Below are 25,651 nucleotides of genomic sequence, written 5' to 3'. Positions count from 1 at the left end.
GCCAATGTAGTGGCCATTTATTCTTCGGAGAGGTGAGTCTACACCGTCAATAATGGCTTTACTTGGCAATTCGTAATGATTCACTCCAACGTTTGTAACACTCCAATGTTCGACTTTGCATACGCGCCAGCTGCTCCTAGAGCCGCAACATTTAATTTGCGCTAAATTTGATAAAATTTTCTTTTGTGTCATCGTGAGCACTTCATTTAATTACGCAGATAACTACACTTTCATTAAACTTCGCACAACATGAGTCACAACTTTTAATTGAAAATATTACTCCGCAAATGCCAAACAACGTGAGCGAGCGCCATTTTCTTTCGCGATTTTCGGCTGCTCGTGCTTTCTTCTTTTCCCACAGGCACTTCTACGGAACTACACCCTACCACCCACCCGCCAAAAAAAGGTTCTAATGAAATGTCAATAATTACTGGGTAGCACCGTTTCTTCTTCACGTAAGACATGTTGTGTTTGTGTGTACTTTGACTAGAATGTATGTGTGTATGTATGTATGTAGGTATTTATTTATTTTGGGTAGGCCTACGAAAACCAGTGGTCTTTATTTGGAAAATCCATTACCATTAACATTAATGGAATGGATGGCAGTAAAAGTATGAAAACAACTTTCCTTGTGGCCGCTGTTAGCGTTATTAGCGGCTTTGTTCATGTTTATTTCTTCTCACTACAAAGAATATCTTGTGCTCTACACAAACGTGTATTTCTGTGCGTACCGAGGCGAGAATAAGGCATCGAATGGACAGAAGGATCTATGATTGTCTCGTAAGAAAAAAAACTACACAAAAAACAAGGTCCTTTGGCAAATAGTGTACCTTGCAGTTCACAGATTTTGCATTGATTCGATATCACATGTTCGAGGAAGATATTTTAATTAATTACGCTGGATATCGTAGCAGTGGCAACGTAGATTTGATATATCACTTGGTTAGTTTTGAAACGTAATTTGTAGGGTTCCCAACGCCCTGTCAGTTAGGAGCCAACATAGTACGTAAGGAAGAGGAAAGAGCTTAAAAGAGCAGTAGGTGCCTGTTTTCGGTTCAGTCAGCCACCAGCCACAACAAATCAGCGGGTTAGAAAACGACAGCAGTTGAACTTTCGTGTATAACGTGTAGTGAGTTAAAGTGCGTTTTGAGAAGAAATCATTCATATGAATGAGTTTTCAATGCGCCAGAATTGTATTGTCAAGCTGTCAATCTCAACCACCTTTAACGCTCGTTGAGACTTTGCATTCTAATACTGTGATTTATTCATCTTTTGAATTTTGATTGCACTTTTACAGAGGAATAATGCAGCATTGGAAGGTGAAAATTGAACCGACATACATGTGGTATAATTTTGTCACGTCCAATTTGCCGCTTGCTGAGGAAGCATGAGAAAATTCCCGAGCCATCTTCCCCGTTGTCGCGATTATTGACAATACAAAAGCTGCCACGAAAAGATGTTATAAAAATGTCAAAACATATTGAATATTGTGATGTATTCACCGTCCCGCTCTACTGTCGCAGGTTGAATGGTTCTCTTTGGTCGATTGTCAATGATAGAGGAAGTAATAAAACGATTGGGTATTAATAGGATGCCAGTAAAAGTGTTGGTTAAAAGAAGGTAAATTCTACACTGTTGAGGTTCGTGATATTCGATGTAACCTTTTTTAGATTCCTTACCAATGCACAGTGACCGGAAAACTGCGACGAGATGTCACCTTCATTAGGTTTTATTGCGCCGTCATTTATTTAATTAAAACACCCCCCGGATGCCCAGGAAAAATGGTTTGGCATAAATCAACCAACCGAAGCCCGGTTCGATCGCTCGGCGGAAAGTTTTCTGGCCTCTCAAACTTGCTACTGTTGTGGACAATTAAATCCGATTATCACCAACAATTAATTCAATTCTCTGCTGTACGATGACTGACCGCGCTTCTTAACAATAGGAGCGAGTGAAATGGAAATCGTGGAACGGAATAAATTTACAGTTTGATTTACAACGAGCCACAAACATTGCAGGTAAATGATGCGAAAAATCATATCATTCAACTTGGTTTTATTCGCAAAGCTTCAGCATTGCACGTAACGCACAAAAGGGCTAAGAAAAGGAAAAGAGCACACAGGAGATTAACGATTTGAACACAATTTTCCAATCCGTATCGATTGCAACAGGGTAGTAGAATGATAGATCGTATTGTACAGTTCGGTTTCATCAATCAAAGCTGATTTGGCAAATTCTAACCTGAAAACTAGCTTAAACAAACTAATTGAAATAAATAGAAACAGACACTTTTACCCTACTCGGCAGCAGCACCTTGTATCCAATGACGAGTCCCTCATTCCAAATGGAGGAAGGAAATAGTTAACTTCCGATAGAGACCGTATTAAACTATGCTTTATTGACACAGTTTCTTTTCAGCGTTACATATCAAATAATACGGTAGTTTTTGATTTACATTTCAAAGCGTAGTCCGTAAAAGAACCATACTGAATCAATGAAATACAGTGCATCAAGCTCGCACATCATGCAACAGTGATCGCTGGGCCCGAAATGCATCTGTTTGATTGCTTTTTAAAACTCATTAATTAATCATTGGTGGCGATCGTGCCATGATGCAACGGTGGGCGTGGGTATGGCGCTGCGGTAAGATTCATTTTCGAATGGAACAGATGAATTATTGGCACCGTTTTTCGGTCTGGCCACTAGCCTCTGAATAATAAATGGCGTCGGTCGAACGATCTGACCGCTGCTCTTTCACACCCGTTTATTGGATTTTACGATTAATCTTAATGCCTGAGTTATGCCTTGTGAAGGGTACACGTACATACACGATTTAATGCTCGCAACAGCTCAATGCGAAACGGGTTGGCAAAAGTTTAATGTTGTCTGTTGTACATTATAGTGCATCGCTCAACCAACATTCTGAAGCTTCCGAAACGACTGCTAGTTGGCGTATAGAAACGTTTCGATAACTATTGGTGTAAGGAGCAACGCGTATTTGTAAACTTATGATTAAATTTGTTACCGTGTTTTAGGAGTGATTTCAAATTGACCGCAGAACCGTCTAGGGGAAGTTTTTATGCACGTGAAAAGTATGTAAAAAGTACTTGCACCCGTGTACGCCTGGTTCCTTACCTACTTAAGCGTTTTGTGTATGGTATAAATTTTTGTTCATCCGCTGGTGTTCAAGCGGTTTCAAATATCGATTCTTTTTTTTTTTTTGCACTTTGAACAGTGAAAGAAGAAGTCTTGTCTCAGTCTTTTATGGTGCCTTAGAGTTGGTAGTTGTCAAGAAAGGGTGATAATAAAGCCGAGCGTAGCAGCAGCAGTACGTAGAAACATACCGAGATTCTCTACCGCACAATGTTAGTGCTGAGCTCAGTCGCACCAAGCCCTGCCATGCCGTGGGCTTACGAAACACATTTCTTGCGATATCTTCCGTTACATACCCGCCCGGTGCAGCTCAGCCCTCCCTGGTGGGCTGTACTGGTTGGAAAAAGGTTCATTTTATTGCCTTTTGCCAGTTTCCCTATTGCCTTATCATCGGCGGGTGGCAAATGCCCAGACCAGGAGTAGGCCAGCAATGATGGTCGGTCGGTGGTACTGGCAGCGTTTTTGCTACGAGTTCATTTTCACCAAAAGAGGACGAAGAAGTTGGCTTAACTTCTCGTTTTTATTTCCAAACCCGATCCCAGCATTTCGTGAGTGCGAGTTTTACGCTGTTCTGAGTAAAGACTTTTCCCATTTTACTTTCCTTCTGGTGAACTGATGGCTTTGCAGACTTCAAGTTTGCCTGCGTATACACACACACATACACACACACACACACACACACACACACACACACACACACACACACACACACACACACACACACACACACACACACACACACACACACACACACACACACACACACACACACACACACACACACACACACACACACACGCACAGTTCGTAACGAAGCAGTTTAGCCTGTAGGAAAATAATGAATGCAAGGAAACTTCCAAACTGGGCTCAGGACCATAGGAGGGGAGATGAACGATGTGTCGTGACAATGGCAATCGCAACTTTTTCACATAAATGCAGTATTTGAAATGCATGACATTCCTTCTGTCCTCATTGCTGCTGCTCTGCGTTGGTTAAACATCTTAACCGTGGGTTTATACAGCATTTTAATGCATTTTCATTCTCCAAAACTGATAGGTAGAAAGGCTACGAGCGCCATCGCTACAACGACCAAGTGCGAGATCCTTGGCGCGATAGTTCCACGGATAAAAAACGGCCAAAAGTTTGTTGTTCGGTGGTTGGCACAAAGGACGAACATAGCTTCTTACAACACCTCAAGCAGTCAGGAGCTGCTGGCCTAACATTTTTTACTGCGCTCTAAGCCATCGTTAAGATTTGTCTATATATTCAATTCACAGTGCCCCGGTGAGAGTATTTAAAACATAAAAATCAATCACACTGTTGTTGGATTCTTGATTTATCACTGAATTTAATACCAAATCCTTTGGGTCGGTACGCGTGGCAGTGCGAAAATTTGTCTGGTAAGGCGTAGCAAAGCTTTTCCCCTACTTACTCGAAGCACATGATGGAAACTCGATCAACAATGTCGCAAATCCGGGCCACAGCCAGAATCCTTGTTATTTATATCATGGTGGTTAGGTTTTCGCAGCAATTTACCGTTTTCGAAGCAACTGGGAGCAAAATATTTCACAACCAACCGTTTTTGTCCGAAGGTTTGACTGAAGGTTGTTTGGTTTGGTTAGTACCAAGGCTCTGTTTCATCGTTGGTTGAAGAAGACTTGCGTTTTTGTAAGTTTCATTTTTTGGCAATCGATTGAAGCTTACTTTATTTATTCATCTGTTTTGATAGTAGCCAGTCTCTTCGCGGGTGCTTTTACTGCTGTATCACCGAGGAGTCGTGATTCTAAATATTATTTCTTCATAAATTTTCATTCCCTTTTACTGCTTGCTGCTCTTTGACAGTTGCTGTGGAAAAGCGAGCCTAACCGAGGGTCAATATTCATTTATTAATGCAGTCGAAAATGTTGCTTGTGTGTTATTGTTTTTTTTTTTTGTTTTGAAGATACACAATGGTATTAAAACGCGAATCAATATCATTAAAGATGGGTAACGTTCTGGAATTTAGCAAGACATTCCGCTTTTTTCCATTTGATTCATGGCAGTCGTGCACAAGGGGTTTACGTCTTGTGAATTATGCGGTTATAATTTTATTCCTTATTTCCACTGCAAACATCGTTGGATTTAAACTTGAACATACCTGATAACAGCTAAAGCTATGGGAGTTTGACAGTAATGACGTTCGACATTCTCTCAGAAGAAGGTAACCAGCTTCGTCCGAAGCTGGTTACCGCACACTAATATTTAAGCGAACGTTCGGTCCAACAACAGGCTAATGAGTTTCTCTTCTATCATCTGCCGGTTATCTCAGCCAACAACAGTTAGTGGCAGCAAAATCTAGCTTTTATAGTCACTTCCTGAACGGAGCTGCTCATGACAGTACAGGAAGTCATTCATCTGGCTTCCCAACGATGTATAATCAAAGCAGTGAATAAACGAGGCCGAGGACCTTCGCAGCTGCATTCGATTGTTTATTCTCTTCAGATAGTGACCGGGACTGATTCATCATCTATCAATGCTTATGCTTCCGGTTCCGCTTGTTTCATTAGCACACAATTGACGATGGATTTGGTGAGAGGAGTTTGCCGCACATAACCGAAATCCGTTTCGTAACGGGTTACTTTCCGCTCCGTTTCGGTTGGTTTACGCAAGCATAACTGACGTCCTGAGCGGTTCTTGAACGGTAACGGTGTACGTAGCTCCGACATTAGACACACATCATGGTTTGAGTTTTATTTCATGAACCTGACAAGACAAATTGTTGATTGAATGTAAAAGAATGAAGTCATGTCGTCTCTCTTATCACTAGTGCTATATTGAAAAATTACACTGTGTTCTAGTATAAATCTTGTCCTTTGCCGACTCATAATTTGCTAATCATCCTTCGCGAAAAAGGATGGAAATCTTCATTTCAAATGTTAAACTTATAATCTATACATGCAAAGAGTAGGCAACCCGTAGTACATACCAGCGACAGCTCGCATTCGCTTCTTAACCGAAACATCATTTGGCATACGAGACCCAAGCGAGCCGGCCTATGTCAGATTAAATATTCTAAAAAGCCGTGCGTACGTAATCAAATAATTTCCACTTAAACACCTAGCCCTTCTAGAATTCGGAAGCGGGCGTGAATCGATGTCAACAGTGGTCTGAGGACGGTTCGAAACAGTGCGTTAATGTTGTATGTTTGTCATTCATTTGCTCAGTGAGCGTCACAAATGCCGACAGGTTTAGCGAAAAGCCGAAAAGGATACGGTTAATACCCGCAAAGCTTTAAACAAATTTAATTCATTTAAAGCTGGTCTGAGTTTCGCTCACCAGTTTCCGGTAGAACTCTGTTGGGTTTGTTCAGCAACCGCCTGGCCGCCTGCCTAATGCTTCTCGCGTTGCCTGCTTGGCATCGAACCGTACGCACACAGACGAACCGTTTTATCAACCGCGCGAAAAGACGTCGTGCAATGGGTGCACATTGGCGAAAGAAAGTGAAAAGACTCTCTGTTGGAGAGTACGGCGTACGAGACTAGTACGTGTTTTCGACATATTCCAAAAGCGGCCTGTCAAAGTATGCTCCCAACCAACGCGCCGACTTTGCTCAAGCCCAAGCTTCAAAGGAAAACGTGTGCGATTCCTATCCCTGGCTTCAGCCTCTGTTTTCAACACTCCTTTACCCTCCAGCAGTACGAGAACACTTTTGTCGCGTGGATTGCGTGGTGTGTTGCGAATAGAAACACCAAAGGCAGTACGAGTGGCGCCGGCAAGAATGGAAAGCTGGCGTCGAAGGGTGGGGCTTTCCGGCGCTGTTGACGCAACAAATTCCACAGGTACACGCTGCCAGTAGTATCGAAGGCGAAAAGAGCAGCTTTAGTAGCAACAGTAGTGGCAGGGGCACGTTCCTGAGCTGCCGCTTCTGTTTGTAGTGGAATCATTCGGTAAGAAAATGTGACAAATTCATTAGAGTAATTGGCGTTATAGAAGAAACTTGATTTAAATAGGGGAACATATCGCGGCTCGACGCGCCCACAGCCCATTGCCGCACAAATGATATTCTAGACGAGTTATTAAAAGCGGAAACTGACAGCAGCTACGCAAATCAGCACACTTTTGCCGAATGACTTTTGTACGCTGGCAGCGTGGGTAGAAGCCGAGATTTTTCTTTTGCTGCAGCGAGCTGCCATCTAGAGGGCGCAAAACGACCCTTCGTAAACTTTTAGCACGGTCCAATCCCAGCACCCGTTCTCAGGATGTCAACGCCTGGAGCTTTAAATGAGAGGGTGTAGTTGGGAAACTCAATAGTGCCGATGTGCCCAGCTTTCCATCGGCAAATGCTGTCCCATTTCACTAACCTTAGTCTCGGTAACGCGGCCACAGTCACATGGGGTAAGTAACAGCATTTATTACGCTGATTTCATTATGTAAATCTTTAATGCAAACAGCTTTGTGGTTGTTCGTGTTGGCCTGAAATTCTCCCACAGTGCTCTTAAAATAATTTTCATTTGGTGGTTTCGGTCGGTTGGCGCTTTCGACGCCAGTATCTCGGCCCAATGAGTGAACGGGTCAGCCGCCTTGCAAGCGTAAGCATTCGAGTGAAACTAACGCAAATTAAATTAGTCGACTCGATGGTAAATCGTATACAACCCAAGTTTTAATTAATGTTTCATTTAAGACAACAGTGTTGGATGATATATTCATTATGTGATTTACTACTGATGATTTATACTTCTTTATTGATTTATATTATGCTTTGCATCCGCGAAACAGCGAAAGCTTTGCTATTTTTTTCCGCTATCGCTAAATCCAGTATTGGGAAATTACCTGATATTATACTCTTTCATATAGAAAGAACCCTTGTCTTGAGCATGGCCTGGAGTATAAGTTCTACACTGTTCATTACTAAAGATGCTTCTAGGACCAACCAACATTGTGAAAATAAATCTATAAGGTAAATTACAATCAGTGCTTTTATTTTTATATTGGATGTTACACTATTGTTCGTTAATTGTTGAAGTATCTAAGAATCTTCACTTGTATGATTCTCGCGTAGAAATCTTTTTAAAGAAAATCTCTGCTATAAAACATATTAAGCCCATAACACTACCTACACCATACGCATACCATAGCAGTGTTAAATTCTGTAGCTTCACTGTGCGATTAATGAACTTATCTTGCTTATACTGCCATTTGGTTTGAGATTTATTGCGATAGTAGAAATCGTAGATGCCTGATTCAATGATTGCTTGCACATAGAAACTAAAAAAGTTTCGAATGATAAGGGTTCCTACGTAGTAACATAGGGGATATTCGTAAAATTTAACTTTGGCGTGCCGTAGCTCTTGAACGCGAGCACGCACACGATCTGAATCATTGACAAATTTTTCATACATTGCTATGCTCATCGCTTCGTTATCGCGCACATAATCGATGTAACAATTTTGATCCAGTGACGGGAGATTATTCAAATCAAACGTTTTTAAAGAAAGATGAAGAACTTCTACACTTTCCTTAAAAACGCAATTATGTGTAATATCTTCCAATGTGTTTATCTCTTGATGATACCGCACATAAGACATAAAGGATATGACGAGTGACTGGTACGACGAGATAAGCACTATGCCCATAACACAGAATATAGTGATGATCCGATTCTCCAACGAGCCGCCATATGGTCTGGAAGGACCCGAGAGAGATATCATGATCAACTCGAGCACTATCTCGGAAAAATGACGAGTCCCGAGCACCTCTCCAAATAAGGAGAAAGTGATCGCTATTGTTAGTACCAGTAAAAGAAATGTTGCCCATGTGTAAATATCGAAGGGTTCCACCAGTATCGCAACAATTGACTTGGGTTTAGCCCGATGTGTTAGAATGGCAATGTAAGTGGATCCTGGACCGGAAATTATGTCATGATCTTGCATATCCTTCGGGTTTGGTACAACAAGTACGGATATCCGGTTGGACCATTTTGTTTCTTGAACTGCTGTAGCATTTCTTTTGCTAGCGATTAGTTCCAAGAGATATGCATCGAATGTCATTACCTCTCTGTTTTGTTTTGTTGCATACATTACAATCTTATACCCATGCAAGTCACGCACTTCATCCGGCACACTAATATTGTATGGATTGAGCGAAATTACTTGATTTGAAAAAATCATCCAGTGGTAGATCTCCATCGTACGATTGTAAGTGTAAGACACTTCGTAGCCGTTTCGCAAAGATATTGCGAATTCATTGACAGAAGGATGTTGTAAGTCTTGTTGCAACCATGATGGATAGAAAAAAATACTTTTGGTAGCGTATTGTATTGGTTTTGATATCTGCAAAGAGATAGAGAACAAAATAAAGCAAACATTACGCACAAACGTAGCACCAATCTATATTACATTCAATTGATCCAAATCGTCAAAAGCTATGAAGTTACAGCTATAGAAATCGTGGGTATAGTTGTAAAAATGTCCAGACTGATTCACCATAGTCTTTGTGAACGTCAGATCGCTCATGATCACGGGTAATATTGTTTCGAAAAGAAATTCACTGCTCAGGCTTAGCACTAGCAGATTTGGGTATTGCTCTACAGGACATACTTGTCTCTGCAGCTCGAGCAACGTATCAACATAAAATTTCGTGTCGATCTGAGGAAGTGGAGCCAACGAACCTACTGACACTGGCACTAGACAAGTTTGAAGCAAACAAATGACAATGCAGAATAGAGATGTATAAACGTTATGCATCATCCTACGCTAGTACGTGAATAGTAATTTGGAAAGGGAAAAGCGTATCTTTATACTAGTAACAAAATTTCATATTCATTCTTCAAATCAATGTTGATATAACTTTAATTTTTTGAATATGATATTCATACGAAGCAATAAGGACATATATCAATTCAATGATAGTAATTTGATCAATATGTGATGGTCATACATTACATATTTGTACGCCGAACGCATAAATATTGCATCTCCAGTCCTCAGATTGTGCATTTATGCCTCAATACTAAGGAAAATAACAGAACCATAGGTTATGAAAATTTGTAAGGCGTTAAAAAGCTTTACATAATCTTATCAAAGCTAGTATCTGGATTGAGCAATACACTTAACACACACCTCATAACTAAAAATACACTTTAAGTTGGACAACATCAATGCTTAAGTGACATTATATTACCATTTATTCTTCATCGTACCAAAAGCAAAGATGTAAAATCGTAAGTAAATATTTCCTACTTTGTTGTGTTTGACATAAAAAGCAACACATTTAATATAAAACCGCTAGTCCTTCAATTTCGTTATAAATGACTGTTTCCATTACGAAACATATAACACTCAGCAACGCTCCACATAGGTATGCATACCAGAGTAATAAAAGATCACTTATTTTCACAACTCGATCAACAAATGTATCCTGATCATACTCCCAATTAGGTTGTGATTGGTTGTTGTAATAATATTCATAGATACCAGATTCGATAATTGCCTGAAGATAGAATACAAATAATTCGCGTAAAGGTGACGATACAATATAGCAAAGCTGATATTCGAAAAACTTGGTTTTAGCGAAGCGAAAGTTTTCAACTGCGAAGGTCATTAGGTCTTCTTTGGAAAAGGCGTGACGGTCATCCAGTGTAAGTGACGTCATCATGAAGGTTCGTTGGGCGTTATCACGTCCCATCAACAATTTACAATCCTGGGCGTCATCGGGATATGAGCCATTAGGATACGTTTTAAAGTTGAAATATTTTGGATATTTGTCATCCTTGAAGAGACATTGTTCTTCTATCTCTGCCATCGTGTTGATCTCTGGATGGTACCGCACATAAGACATAAAGGATATGATGAGTGACTGGTAGGATGAGATGAGTACTATGCCCATTACACAGAATATAGTGATGATCCGATTCTCGAATGATCCGCCGTACGCCCTGGAAGGACCCGCGAGAGAAATCATGATCAACTCAAGAACTATCTCTACGAAATGACGCTTTCCGAGAATCTTTCCAAATAAGGAAAGAGTAATCGCCATCGTGAGTACTAAAAAGAAAAATGTAATCCATACATACGTATCGAAAGGATCGATCAGGACCGACACGATTGACTTAGGCTTGGCCCGAGGGACAATAACTGCCATGAAAATGGTTCCAGCTGCCGGTAAAAGCCCACGCATATTTACATCATTCATGCCAATTAGTGGCATAATAGAGGTACGGCTTGAAAGCTTGTCAGTTAATATGGCTGTTGTGTTTCTCTTGAGAGCGATCTGTTCCAAGAAGTATCGGTCGAAGGTCATTACCTGGCTCATGTGTTCCAATACATACATTTCTATCTCAAAGCCATACAAATCACGTGTATCATCCGGGACGATAACGTTGTGCGAATCAATCGTAATGGTCTGGTTGGAGAATCTATTCCAGTGGAAGATTTCTATCGTGTTGTGGAGATCGTACACCACTTCGTAGCCTTTTCTGAATGCATGAGCTATGGATGCATTTGGATTTTTTTTAAACGTGTTACGCATCCATTTTGGGTAGAAAAAAATCGATCTAATACTTTCTTCCACTTGCTCTGCGCCCTGGAAGAGACAAGATTACATTGTTTGAATAATACTTTTGTCGTGGATGATACAAATAAACTTACTTGTAAGTCAAGCATGTAGCTAACGGGGATAAAATTACAGAAATAATAATTATCAGCAAATAAAAAATAAAGCGTTGCTTGATCGGAAATCATTTTTGAGTGCGTCAGATCACTCATGATCGCGGGTAATAATGTATCAAAGAGACTTTCATTGCTGTATCGTAGTACTACGATGCTTCGGTATTGCTCTACAGGACATACTTTTCTTTGCAGCTCGAGCAACGTTTCAACATAAAATTTCGTGTCGATCTGAGGAAGTGGAGCCAACGAACCTACTGACACTGGCACTAAGCAAGTTTGAAGGAGACGAATAATAACACAGAGCAGAGATATATAATCGCTGAGCATCATTCTACTCCACTACGTAAAATGTAACAACCAAGAGAAATAGCGTTATGAGTTGTACAATTGCTACTGTTTTAGAGAAAATGTTTTCACGCTTCAATTCATTACTAAAATCACACTGTATTGATGTCATTATGTATTCATTCGAGTTTTTATTACACCTCTGTCTGTTGAATGCATAAATATTTCACAGCCATTATATGTGGGTAAAGAATGATCAAGCAATTTTAGCATTTTTTATTTATGTTATTTTATTCCAATTTCCTCCTTGGATTGGACCTTACCCCGGGCATGCACGGTTAAATTTTTGTATTCCCTGTATTAATAATGAAAGAAAAATATGCATCTCATCCACATAGGCCACCAAATACAATCAACAAAGGCCGCATAGGGCCCAGAGCTGGCATAGGGCACCGAACTCAATAAGAACTTTCCCCTCGTGTGCTACAACATCAACGTCAACATCAAACCGAACCAAAGATCATGATTATGCAAAACCGAATGAATTAAAAAAGGATTGAAGGTTTGTAAGAAGATTGAATATTAGTTTATTTCTCGTCATGTTAAAAAGAAGATACTTGCAAAAAGTGTGCAAAAAGTGCACTAATCGCAGCGCAAACGGTCAATCCAATAATGGAAATAGAACGAATTCAAACGATTAGTACAGGGTGGTGCTGCATACGCTAAAAATCCAGATAATTAATGTAAAACCGGTTGTCCTTCAATTTCGTTATGAACGACTGTTTCCATTACGAAACATATCACACTCAGCAACGCTCCACATAGGTATGCATACCAGAGTAATAAAAGATCACTGATTTTCACTACTCGATCAACGAATGTGTCCTGATCGTACTCCCAATTAGGTTGCGATTTGTTGTTGTAATAATATTCATAGATGCCTGATTCGATAATTGCTTGCATATAAAATGCAAATACTCCTCGCAGATGGTCTTCGACCATGTAACAATGCTGATATTCGAAAAACTTGACTTTAGAAAAGCGAAAGTTTTCGTATCGATAAACTGTGAAGTCTTCTTTGGAAAATTCGTGCCTGTCTTCAAACAATAATGCTGAAATCATAATAGTTCGTTGTTCGTTATCACGACCCAAGCATAAAGAACATAAAGTTTCGGGTAATGTACCATTTGGAAATGTTTTCAAATTGAAGATTTTTGCATATTTGTCGTCATTGAAAAGACATTGTTCTTCTATCTCTGCCATCGTGTTGATCTCTGGATGGTACCGCACATAAGACATAAAGGATATGATGAGTGACTGGTAGGATGAGATGAGTACTATGCCCATTACACAGAATATAGTGATGATCCGATTCTCGAATGATCCGCCGTACGCCCTGGAAGGACCCGCGAGAGAAATCATGATCAACTCAAGAACTATCTCTACGAAATGACGCTTTCCGAGAATCTTTCCAAATAAGGAAAGAGTAATCGCCATCGTGAGTACTAAAAAGAAAAATGTAATCCATACATACGTATCGAAAGGATCGATCAAAATGGACACGATTGACTTGGGCTTGGCTCGAGGGACGACGACAACCCAAAAAAATGTTCCTACTGCCGGTACTAGTAGCTGATGGATATTATCATATGCCAAATTCAGTAAAGGAATAATTGTTACTCCATTCGTAAACTTTTCAGTTAACACAGCCGTTGCGTTTCTTTTGATAGCAATTTGTTCCAAGAAGTATCGGTCGAAGGTCATTACCCGGGTATAATGTTCCATTTGCAACATTTCTATCTTAAAGCCATACAAATCACGTGTATCATCCGGCACGACGATGTTGTGAGGATCGATTGAAATGATCTGCTTAGAGAATCTGTTCCAGTGGAAGATTTCTATCGTGTTGTTGAGATCGTACACCACTTCGTAGCCTCGCCGAAAAACTTGCGCTAAGGATGCATTCGGATTTTTTTTAAACGTGTTATGCATCCATTTTGGATAGAAGAAAATACTTTTAACAGTATCCTCCATTCGCTGTGTACCCTGAAAAAGACGAGATTACATAGTTAGGGGTTTAGGTCGAGGACACAAGTTAACTTACTTGTAAATCAGATATATGATTTATGAGTATAAAATTACAGGTATAAACAAATGCAAAGTTATGCATTCCTTGGTCGGTCACAGATTTGGCGTACGCCATATCGCTCATGATCGAGGGTAGTAAGGTATCAAAGAAACTTTCATGGCTGTACCGTAACAATACGAGATGTCGATAATGCTCTACAGGACATACTTGTCTCTGTAGCTCGAGCAACGTATCAACATAAAATTTCGTGTCGATCTGAGGAAGTGGAGCCAACGAACCTACTGACACTGGCACTAGACAAGTTTGAAGCAAACAAATGACAATGCAGAATAGAGATGTATAACCGCTGTGCATCATCCTACGCTAGTACGTAAACTGTAACAGTCAACGGACGGAGCGTTTCGAAACATAGAATGTCACACTATTCCGCGATGTGTTCATGGGTAAACATTTAAGATTGAACTAATTTTGAATTCAGAGTACTATCCCTGAATCAAAACCAATCCGGTGAACCGTAAACGATTTCCGGTAATATTAGATGGCATTAAATTGCGTATTTGTCTTTAGAACGCATGAATATTGCATATCTAATCCACTTTTTTAGTCTTTTGGATTAATCTACATCTCTTGGAGCTTTTGCCTGACTCAATTGTATCCGAAGCTAAAAAGTCAGTCCTGTGCAAGTCCTGTGGGTACGGTTCTGATGGGGATTGATACTCTGTTCGGCCGTTTGAAGGCTCGCCTTCTTTATCTACCACCCTACCCTTACCACCAAGAAATATGAAGAATACAAGAATGGTTTTGGTGTAACTTGCCTTTTCACTTCCATACTACGTTTCTTCATTGTATTTGCGATGCTTGTGACTGAAAAATAATATAGGTGTATGAACTCTATATTTTAGATATAAGTGCAATCGATAAGCTTCCTCAAATTTCTTGTTTATTCATTTTTACAGCCGTAAGCACGAATCTTGAACGACAAGTATTAGAGCATTAGAATCAAAAGATTTAAGAAGATTTAAATGAATTAAAAAAAAGTCAATGAAGCGTTAATCAAACTGATTCATTGGATTGTGCATATGGATGCATTCGTTTCTTCTGTACAGTTTGACGAATGCATTTTTACCCCTTTGTATTTCGGCACAATCCCGCCGTTGAGAAAGCTGAAACCAGAATGAATGGATGAATCAATATTAATTATTCAGTGTATTCAAAAACGATGTTCAATACAGCAGTTGCAGTTCGGTAGATGAGACTGTGTTTATCCTTAAAACTAACGTTCCATAGTTTTTAATGCACAGACAATGAAAGACAAGTCATTACAGGACCTAACCAACGAGGCGTATGCGAGCATTATGAACCACAAACAATGTGTATGTAGAACTATGTGCTTTTCATATCAAAGACCCACAATTTGATTGCTAACCCTTTTACCAGCTTATCTATACGATAAATCTAGTAGAAGACAATCGATAGTAGAGTTAGCAACAGCCTAAAAGAACTAGCATGACGATACACCGTTCTTCTGAATCCTGAACATCATCATGCGCAATAGAAAAAGCAAAAGGAGGATTTTTGAGTATGTCCCAAATCGGTTGGAAATCTACATAGTGTAGGGGGTGGGTACTTGTGATTCTGTTCCTGCATTTAAGGCAGCTTGGTTCGCATTCTAACACGTCGAATGATTCCACAGCCATTTACCTCGATGACGTACCACTGTCGATTCGTTCGGCATCGATTATGCTCTATAATTTGGGGGATGGCAATAACAATAACGATAAATTGAATGGGTTATGCGCTGGAAAAACCTTGCGTACATTTTATAGAATGAAGGAAAAGGAATCTGCCGTTGAAACAGAATGGGAAAAAAGCCTGCAGATCATCAACATGGGGAGTCGCATTCTCCAAAACTTTCGTATCATTTTCTTTTTATTCGTTCGTTTATTTATCAGCCCTATGGATGCCGCATGGTTTGCGGGCCATGCAAAATGACCAAATGTAGGGTCAGGGATACGGCGTCCGTAAAACTCATATAACGTATAACCGTCCATCGAATGGAGCATCGGCAGCACATAGGAATGGATAGCGTAGGTTTTGAGATTCTCGCTTCGGATGCATCATCCTTTGCCATTTATTCGAAGCAGGCTGATCAGAAAGCACAACAGTCGATGGAAGCTGACCAAAATCCCATTGGTGTGCAGGGAGCCGAGAAAACTAGTTGAAAAATGATTCTTATTTGTCACCAGCATATGATATGGTGAATGATTTACGAGCAAAATGAAACACACAACGTTGAGTTCCGCTCACCATGGACTGTTGTGGATACGGAATCTTTAGGGATCACACTTTGCATAGTTTTAGCCACCTACTTTGCTCACGGAATCATAAATCATCATCAAGATATACGATCCAACATTTTACCTGTGGAACCTGTAGATAATTTTGTAGAATTCTGGTTGTAAATTTTGATATTTGCAGTCAAATTTTTCAAACGATAATTTTAGTTATCGAAAGATACTATTTAGGCAATATGTGTTGTGTTGGCGTGTGCATTCTCTTTGCTATTTGCTTTTTACTTCTTTCGAGGTAGGCGGGTAGATTATTTTATTCAATTAGGACGACTGGGACGTATTACCATGCCGATTGTTACATTAAAGATTCAAATGGGAAAACCAAAAGAATTTCAGAAATCATAATGATATTTGTCATGTTTGGTATGTTTTAGGACTTCAATTTGTTTGTTTAAATAGCCAAATACAGGACTAATGTCACGATAAAGCACATTGATCTAAATCGAAATGAAATTGTCTTAAGGTAAACAATAGATGAGTATATTTGCGTTCAAGTCTTGAGGTGGATTGTGCCACTATCTTCTGCTTCTTGGCTTCATTTTCCTCTAGATCACCCCAGCCATGCTAATGGCTTACTAGACTACCGTGCCATGGCTTACTAGACTACCGTGTGAAGACTGGTACCGCTTCATCACTGGGCTGCCCCATTGCACCACCTCATCAACCCAAATTCTTCTGTTGCCATAGACGTCAGAAAAGGATACATGCTATTTATTCGATTTTCTGCACTTATTTGTTTCGCTCCGGACATGTTGATTAACATTAAGACACAAATTTTCTTCATAATTTTATGTTTCAGGTAATCCTAGCATCATGCTAAATCTGTCACCTAAGAGTCAGCTCAAAGAAAGCTAAATGTTTATGTTTCAATTGAGCGGATCAGTCGTCGTAAGCGAATATGATGTACGATACATTTATCGCATGTTTGCCATGGCAGACTTAAACGAAAACCTAGCTAAGGTGCGGGTTAGTTTTGGAGGTGTGTACGGTAGTCCAATCGTTTTGGCCAATAGAGTAAGGGATCTTAATTACATACAAATATTCTCGCATAAGCAAATACTCATACGTTCAGAAAAGGATGGGGCTTCGCAAAACACATTAGTCTTCTTATAATACATGTCGAAACATACCCTTTTTAATGTTTGTCAGCGTTATCAAACCCGCTGTGCCAAAAACAAGCTTGAAGTAAAAGTAAGATACGTTTGTCATAGCGTTGAAATGAATCGTTTCGAGAATTCAAACGAAAATTATTTAACCATGTCTATTTCTTGCTTGTTTCTCAGAAGGCACCAAATTAACGAACGGAGTTTGCAATGGAGCGTAAAGCAGTAGTGTCGACGAAAGCAAATATCGTTTCAGGTTTGTACAAATATTGATGCAGGTTACTTGTACTACACGCGGTTTCCGATGAGCCACCAATCAAGACGACTGATGTACCAGCATGGTTCGGGGCATCCCCCGTTTTGCTTTTCAGTCTTGCCAAACAAAGTCCCGTTTTCCGAGTGAGAGCAAAAAGAAACGAAAAATGTTAAAAATGTTGCGTGACTACCGAGCATTAAAGCTGTCAAACAAGATTTTTTTCGCAGAATCGTGATTAACGGCCAAAGTTATGTCGACTTGTAACGTAAACCGATTAGCAGAAGATGAGAAAATGTTAAAAGTGGAGTTTTTTTTTTTGCTTCTCCTGCTTATCCAAACCTGCCGCTTCTAACCAACAGTTTAACCAAGCTAAACGATTTCCAAACACTGAAAAGACATGAAAATTCCTTTCGGCTTCAGACTAATTATTTTAATTATAATCACTTGGATAATATTTTCTCGGCTCATGTGGGCGTAATCCCCAGAGATTGTGAAACAAAATCGCTGCAAATACGCATCGCAATGACGACTAATGCAGATAAGCAATAGAGACGAAAAGCGATACACATACAAATATATAATATTCCAGGATACTGGTTCTGTGTAATTTTGACAAACGATCGACGAAATTACTTTATCAACCACAGCTTCAAACGAAACCTTAGACACGATAGGAAGGGAAATTACAGAGAAAATTAGATGATTTGATTATAATTAGCGAACTGTCGGAGGAAAGTTATCTTTCGAATAACCTTCCAGCGTATTGTTACGAACTTTACTTCGAGTTTCTTTGACGTAGGTAGGCGTTGGTTAGATGTTGTAACCATTATTTTAACTTGAACAAATAAGTGATTCACACCAAAACCTAAACATCTATGTCTTTTTCATACCATTGAATTAAAAAAAAAGTTCGCTAGTATAAAATACGTCCTGAATTGCAACACAACAATATTGCTGCTACAAACAAAAACACATTTTCAATGGAATCTCGGTGCCTTTAGCAAGCAGAACCATTTGTAAAGCAGAACCTTTTTCGAATGGTGAACAAACATAATGTTTCTCAATTAATTGTGCAGAATCTGACCATTTTTTTTAAATATATTTTGCTATCAACTTTTTTCAACTCTCTGGCTCCTGTAAACTTGTTTGGATTAAAATGGATAACAATCGGAATTTTTAATACTCTAAACCCCGAAACAAATTATGCTCCAATGCTGCGGTTGATTGTTGGTTATGGAATTAATCGATACCATCGGTCTCGGTTTTGATGATATTCATCGAAAGCGAACCCAGCAGAACCTTTGAATCATGTGGAATACGCTTTTGGAGATACTTTCTACAATAATTTTGGTCAAACTTTCGTACCATCGTTAGCTTGATTTTCTCTGGCTTCCAACCAGCAGCGAACATGTTGTGTGCGTGGTAGAAAAGCTTGATCAAGCGAACAGTAACAACGGAAGGAAAGAAAGAGCCAGAAAGCTAGAGAGAAAATCTCTTCACTACATACCTTTCACCACCTGGGGATATCAAGCAAAGGTCCGCATTTTCACTGCCAATGAATCGTGTTGAAACTTCGCCTTTCTATTCTATTCTATATTTTTCGTCTTAGTTTGAGCCTTCGGGATGATTTGAAGATTGGAACACTCTACAGCATCTCTACCCAGCGCGCTCCCTCGGCGAACGAGCACAGCTAACTGCTTGTCCATTAAACTTCAAATGGGTATCCATTTTCATTTCAAGTGTTGTGTAATATCATACTGCTGCTGTATGCACACAAAAGGTAAAAGGAAAAAAAGGAAGCTAAATGGGTGAAGTGAGAGACGCTCGGGTGAAAATGGATGGAACGAAAACTTTCTCCTATGTAGTGCTTCGTCGCTCTCGAGTAGTAGCACTAAATAGAACGATAATGAAATGAATGGATATCATACTGTTGTAGCGCGAAATTGGAGAACAAGCGCAACATAAGCAGCGTGTATATGAGTCTGTGTGTGTGTGTGATGTGGCGAAATGCTTGAGCGAATGTGTGGGAGCATGGAGAAACTTAAAAAAATCCTCTGACCCAATGGCTTCAATTATTTCAGCAATGGTGTTCGATTTCTTCGGGCTTCGATAAATAGCTCTTCAGCCCGTGTACGCTGCGCTTTGTGCCATTTTGGTCGAGCAGCAGCACAGGAAATAATCTTAGATTGCCTTTTCATTATTATTTTTTCTCTCCGTTTCTCGATGCTTTCTGTTCAAAGCCATCGATATCATAGCACCCTCGGCGACAGAATTTCTGCTTTTTGCCATTATTTTGCAACGGCAGTTTCCATCGAAACTGCTCCTTGCGAGTGGGGGAAAAATGAATCGGCCGATTCGGAAAAATCGGTGGAGGAAAATTCTTTTCTGTAATTTTATTAATAGTTATACCTTTGGGCGAGGATCATACGGCACAAGGACCAGGCTTAAATGTTTCTCATGACTGCGTCTATTTCGGCGAACCGAGCGAGCCAAGGTACCGTCGGTGTATATTTCATCTTACCGCGGCAATGCTGAACAGCGCTTCGTTACTCGATCGTTACAGGACTAGCGGTGGCTCATTTTGAGTTGCTTCTTCTCATTTGTGAAGTAATGTATTTGTTGGATTTGTATAAGCTTTGTTTACGATTTCCGATTGAAATGATTTCTTGGTCTTTGCGAAAAAAATAATAAAAAATTGTTAAAGAATGACGATTCGTTTTAAAGGAATCAAAATTTTAATTCGATTGCTTTCTGCCCATTTCGGATTATCTCACTGTGAGCCATACATTGAACTAGGTGAACTATTTTTGAAACATTTTGATACTTTATTCACTCCATTTCCATCTCGTACGGCGTGTGTAATTAATAAAACGAATGTTTGCAATAGTTTTTTTTCCCACCAGTGCTTATCCACTTTCCGTGCATACCGTCGCTTCCATTCGAAAGGATAGCGCCATGGATGTCCTGGGCATAGTCACCGTCTTGCAGGAGATGATTTAGTTAGATTTGTTAGGTTGAGTTTAAAACTATGACAAATATGTACAATCCACGCACTGTCATACTCTGATATCTTTACAAATCGGGCTTGTTTTGGTATCATTCGTTTGTTTTGTTAAAAGTTGTGGTTTTTCTTTGTTTTAGGTTTCTGTGTTGCGGAATGGGAGAGTGAGAGGAAAGAGGATGGGGGGTTTCATTAGTATTCCTTTGAACACATTCCAATTGAAGAAAAAACGTTGCAGCCGAGCTGTTGATATGATGAATATACTTGACATTGATATTATTGATATGTTCTTAAGAGTGACCCTTCCCCCTTGATCGTATCCATATCGGTCACTCTTAACGCATGCACGACGCTAATTGACAAACAAGGACGATTAGGAAAGAAAGTGAACAATTGAGTGATGCATGTCTTTCATTCCCCAGCTTCTTGATACTCTGCTTCCTACCTAACGTTGACTTTTAACTAGTGTAACGATAACTGGTCAACAAAATAAAACTATAAATTACTAATTTGGCTACCGACAGGCGCTCAACACTTTCCGTCGCCCCATTATTCGAGGCAGCTGCTATGCATAATCGTAATCCGAGTGGAACGCAATGAGGTTGGACAGGAGGAGAAAAGTTATATATAAACTGTTATTGTAAAGTCTCCAAGCAGCAACACAAAATAATGCTGGCAAGAGTTGATTACCTTGTACTCGGTCCGCTCGCGAGTCGGCCGATACGTCCCTTCTAGACTCCAGGGTAGGTGCTTTCTGCAATTTCTCACCCTCAACACTTTCCTCGTTGCTCTTCCAGTATACGGTCGAGATGGTCGCGAGGCACTGGATGAAAAATAAATTCTAATTAACTTCAAACACACCAGAATCAATTATGCCTACAAGAGACTAAGGAAAGAATCTCCTAACCGTACTACCTTCAACTTCATATCGCCGTGCTTAAAATGTTTCGGTTTGACGCGAAACTCGAGTCCCAGAACGGATGTTTCCAGTTTGTCGATCCCCGTAATTTGAGGCTCGTACCTTTTCACCAGTCCTGGTTCAGCCGGTTCGCCGTTGATGTACCACGTGAGATGGACTGCAGGTTTGGAGCGGCCTGAGGTGCAATTCACACGCACCGGATCACCTAGTTGGTAGCGTGGTCTGCCACCGGAGATGTGCGGATCTTGGTCCGGCAAAACTGATCCAGCCAACGCAGAAATTGTTAAAAAAATAAATCCAAAGATCCCAGATGTAGCGAGGACCGATCTGCTACTTACCCACAACCATCATTTCGCCATGGTCCGAGACCGTTTGAAACGAAGGAGCCTCTGCGGATACCTCACATCTATACTTCCCGCTGGAGGATAAGTCTAGTGGATCTAGGATCACTTGTTCGCTTGTTGAGTTTGCTAACTGGAAAGTGAGATAGCAACCCGAAGGTATAGTATACGTAACAGTTATACCACGAAGGGCAGTTATGAAAATTAATAAATCAAATTATTTTTGCAATTAGTTTTTAATTCGTTAAATCTTCCTAATGCGTTCAGGCAAATAATAAATTTACCAATCACTTGCATCCGAGAAACAAAACAAAAATCTATGTTTTTCAAATGATCCAAATGAATGATTAGCACATAAAGATGTTTGCTAAAGCACGCAAATGAAATTTGAATAAAACTTACATCTACGGCTATGCCTGGTTGGGGAAAAACACTTCCCGGAGGATCATCTCTTGGCACGAAACGATAAAATTCACGTCCATCCTTGTACCATTTCACTGAATACAGTGCTTCGCCCTCCATATCGTAGTGGCACTCGAGTTTGACGGCGTGGCCTCGGATCGTATGTTTGGGAACTCGCACCTCGGTCAATGTGATACAGTGAATGAAATCTGAACATAAACAAATTTTCTTATCATTTATCCGGCAACCATCTTAGCCCATCACTTCTCCCACCCCTCGTCCCACGCCACTGTGTTAGGTTTTCTTTCTACCTCCGCTACGTACCATAAAGGACGAATAGATGAAGCACTATTATCCAACACCACATTTTATGCATCGTTTTCGAAGTATCCAGTTGGAAGAAACGTGTATGATGCCAATGCTCATACCGTCACGAGCACGCCGTTTTCTTATGCGTGCTGTCGCACGACCAATACTGCATATTCCACAGAGTTTTCGACGTCCGATCCACTGTGTTTCGTGACTAAGCGTTTGAATGTGGTGAACTTTATACCGTTTGCCATTAGTTGACACATTTTTTCACCCACTGTCCCTATCCGGCGTTAGCTTTGCTTTTTCCCTCCTTCGCTCCTCGCTTCAGTTTCTCCTTTCCTCCTCTTACTCTGCCCCCGACCTTGTACCGCTCACTCAACAATTTCTTTCCCTCATATTCACGTAATTATCCGGCCCAGGTCACCGGATTTGAACATAAATTCACTGCGCGCACAAATGCCGCCGACTCAAGGATCTATTTTTATGAACACATACGCGTCCGCTTGGGCGCTTCCTTTGGGAGCAGGCGTTTTGTGGACGTGTTAAGATGGGTAATTAATCTTGCGTTTGCACCGGTAAATTTGGAAATGTAGTACACCATACACACTAACAACTAGCTCGTAATCCAATGCGGTGAATCAGGTATCAGGTGAGTTGAGTTGAACCGTGTGGTCGGTGTACCGTTCTGTCCCTTTAGCACACACAAGCAGCACTCATCTTCAGCAGTTCGGCAAACGGCCTGCCGAGCGTCCGGTGAAGCATATTTGCCCTCTTAGCACGATCTTTGCCAACTGAAGGTAAATGTTAAAAGAGCATAGCTATTCATTGCCGCCCGCAGTCATCGGTGACGACAACATCGGAACAGTCGGGAGAGCAGTTGGCACGAGAGATGTCGTCGGACAGACATGCGCACCGAACACGTTCGTCAAGTAAAGCCGAACATACCGTCAACATTCTACAACACCCTCGTGTGGTTGGTGTAGGAACTACACGTGTTGTTATTGCATTGGTATTTGCATTAACAACCCACGGCACAACACTATGAACGTCATCACAGGTAAATGATGCACTGGACACCATCGTACGCATGCATCAATCAATTTTCACTTGGTTAATGTAGAATTCTGAGCAGAACAAAATATTTCGTAGGGTAAGATGAAGGACCACATATTAACGATTATAAAACACTTTTATAACAGGATTTCTAGAACACATGGTTAAAAATTTGATACGCCAATTCTTGATCCATTAACCAAATATTTTTTTCGGTTATCACACAGTTCACATAGCGTTTTAACGTTTTTAATTTGTTATAGAGTATATAGCCATACATTTCACTTTACAAGGCACAACCCGCAATCCTCGAATCTCACAGAAATTTGCCTAATTAAAGTTTAGTAAATCAGATTTAACGTTTGAAGTTATGTCAAATGCGAAGAAGGATTGAAAAAAAAAAACAAAAACAAAACAGCTCTGGTGTTGCCTACTACAAAAGTTACCACAACGTGGATCCCATCTTAAGCCACCTTACATGCAACAAGATAAAAAATCGCTTCACCAACACCCTGGCTGTACTCGGCTGCACAGTTGTTTTTTCGACATAATACAAAGCTTCGTTATTGAGGGGGCTTTTTTGAACCACAAACAGAAGGATTACATCACTCTCCTCTGATGGACCGGATATCGGAACGTGAACGAGTCATAAAGCCCGTAGTGTGTGTGCACGCGGAGAGTCATAAATATATCGAAAGCGCATAAAACCGCCAGCGACATGGCGAGCACACTTTTTATTCGAAAATGTTCTATGAAAAATGCAAGTACATCGAAACCGCTTTTTCCAGTTCAACAGAGGATTAAATATATTGCTTCAGCTGCAATTTCGCCAATTCTTTTCTGCAGCTTCAACGGTGATGCCGCTTCAGTCCCTCTCCGGCACATGTCGGTTGGGGACAGAAATGGCTTGGGTGGAAACACAAATGTATTCTGGTTAAAGTGCAATGGCTTCAATAATTAACGCTTCAAACAGTTTTTAAGCAAAATGGCAAAAGGACAGGAAAGCTGATGGACTTAAAAAAACACGCCCATAGCTAAACACGCTAATTCAGTTGCAAAAGGAATGATTGTTTGAAGCCTGTCTCATGGAACCATTATCCAAACGATTAGCCATTAATTTTTGTTTTAAAAAGCATTATTTGTCGAACTTTTGAAAATGAAACCAAAGGCTTTGCACCGATATTTTTAATATTTTGCTGTGGAATTATACTTCTTAAGACACCACTTGTCTGGCAACATCTAACGGGCATGAAAGCATCCCTCCTATTTTTTCCTTTGAGTATTTCAACGTGCACTAACCTTGGAACGTTGACTTTAGAAGCATGTCTTTCCAGTAAATTTCACACTACTAGCAACGGAGTTGATCGGTAAATCGCGCAGCATTGCAATGCACCATGCACACCGCTACATTAGCAGTCACAATTCATCTTTTTAACTTTTTTTATTAATTCTTCTACCATGGAAAATATCTTTCTCCCTCTTGCTGCTTAAGGATGTTGTACGACTCATCAATTATCTATCATTTATGTGAGGAGCGGAAATCGTCGGAAAACATTTTGGCATATAAAAGCAAATGCTAAGGCGTTATCATATCATTCCGACTTACATTCAAAACTGTTATTTCTAGGCTGGTTCGTGGTTCGCAGCGCAGAAAAATTCATATTAACACGTACCTAGTTTTAACACAAACTACACGATTCTTGCTTTTGTTTTCCTTCTTCGTACAAATGCAAGGCACGCG

At 40.3% G+C, this 25,651-nt stretch overlaps 4 protein-coding genes across 5 annotated transcripts; all 4 read right to left on the bottom strand.

The window, feature by feature from the left end:
• Positions 1-8,168: 8,168 nt before the first annotated feature.
• LOC126565974 (uncharacterized) lies at positions 8,169-9,644 on the bottom strand. The gene is made up of 2 exons (XM_050223175.1): positions 9,528-9,644; positions 8,169-9,461 (listed from the first exon to the last, which is right to left on the bottom strand). The coding sequence occupies exons 1-2, from the start codon at positions 9,642-9,644 to the stop codon at positions 8,169-8,171; spliced, it is 1,410 nt and encodes a 469-aa protein (XP_050079132.1).
• Positions 9,645-10,401: 757 nt separating this feature from the next.
• On the bottom strand, positions 10,402-11,658 carry LOC126565973 (uncharacterized). Its single transcript, XM_050223173.1, has one exon. The coding sequence runs from the start codon at positions 11,656-11,658 to the stop codon at positions 10,402-10,404; it is 1,257 nt and encodes a 418-aa protein (XP_050079130.1).
• Positions 11,659-12,821: 1,163 nt separating this feature from the next.
• On the bottom strand, positions 12,822-14,075 carry LOC126565972 (uncharacterized). The gene has a single exon (XM_050223172.1). The coding sequence runs from the start codon at positions 14,073-14,075 to the stop codon at positions 12,822-12,824; it is 1,254 nt and encodes a 417-aa protein (XP_050079129.1).
• Positions 14,076-21,220: 7,145 nt separating this feature from the next.
• LOC126565136 (uncharacterized) lies at positions 21,221-23,132 on the bottom strand. 2 transcript variants are annotated; one of them, XM_050222281.1, is made up of 6 exons: positions 22,870-23,132; positions 22,546-22,754; positions 22,141-22,276; positions 21,799-22,061; positions 21,574-21,706; positions 21,221-21,448 (listed from the first exon to the last, which is right to left on the bottom strand). In XM_050222281.1, exons 1-6 carry the CDS (start codon positions 22,919-22,921, stop codon positions 21,342-21,344), a joined length of 900 nt encoding a protein of 299 aa, XP_050078238.1. In that variant the 5' UTR covers positions 22,922-23,132; the 3' UTR covers positions 21,221-21,341. The 2 variants fall into 2 exon arrangements, with proteins under 2 accessions (XP_050078238.1, XP_050078239.1); XM_050222282.1 differs by having other exon boundaries at positions 21,221-21,445.
• Between the last annotated feature and the right edge of the window lie 2,519 nt (positions 23,133-25,651).

This window comes from Anopheles maculipalpis, chromosome 3RL (assembly GCF_943734695.1).
Source record: "Anopheles maculipalpis chromosome 3RL, idAnoMacuDA_375_x, whole genome shotgun sequence".
NCBI classification, from domain to species: Eukaryota; Metazoa; Arthropoda; class Insecta; order Diptera; family Culicidae; genus Anopheles; species Anopheles maculipalpis.
This window is presented reverse-complemented; position numbering and strand designations above follow the sequence as displayed.

Bases quoted from the DNA above. Each gene is read 5' to 3' on its own strand.
- LOC126565974 (XM_050223175.1), bottom strand. From the start codon at position 9,644: ATGAGCGATCTGACGTTCACAAAGACTATGGTGAATCAGTCTGGACAT. The intron at 9,462-9,527 runs GTAATATAGATT...ATCTCTTTGCAG, and splicing joins ACGATTTGGATCAATTGAAT to ATATCAAAACCAATACAATA.
- LOC126565973 (XM_050223173.1), bottom strand. From the start codon at position 11,658: ATGCGTAACACGTTTAAAAAAAATCCAAATGCATCCATAGCTCATGCA.
- LOC126565972 (XM_050223172.1), bottom strand. From the start codon at position 14,075: ATGCATAACACGTTTAAAAAAAATCCGAATGCATCCTTAGCGCAAGTT.
- LOC126565136 (XM_050222281.1), bottom strand. From the start codon at position 22,921: ATGCATAAAATGTGGTGTTGGATAATAGTGCTTCATCTATTCGTCCTT. The intron at 22,277-22,545 runs GTAAGTTTTATT...CTCACTTTCCAG, and splicing joins AACCAGGCATAGCCGTAGAT to TTAGCAAACTCAACAAGCGA. The intron at 21,707-21,798 runs GTAGTACGGTTA...TTTTTCATCCAG, and splicing joins ACGGCGATATGAAGTTGAAG to TGCCTCGCGACCATCTCGAC.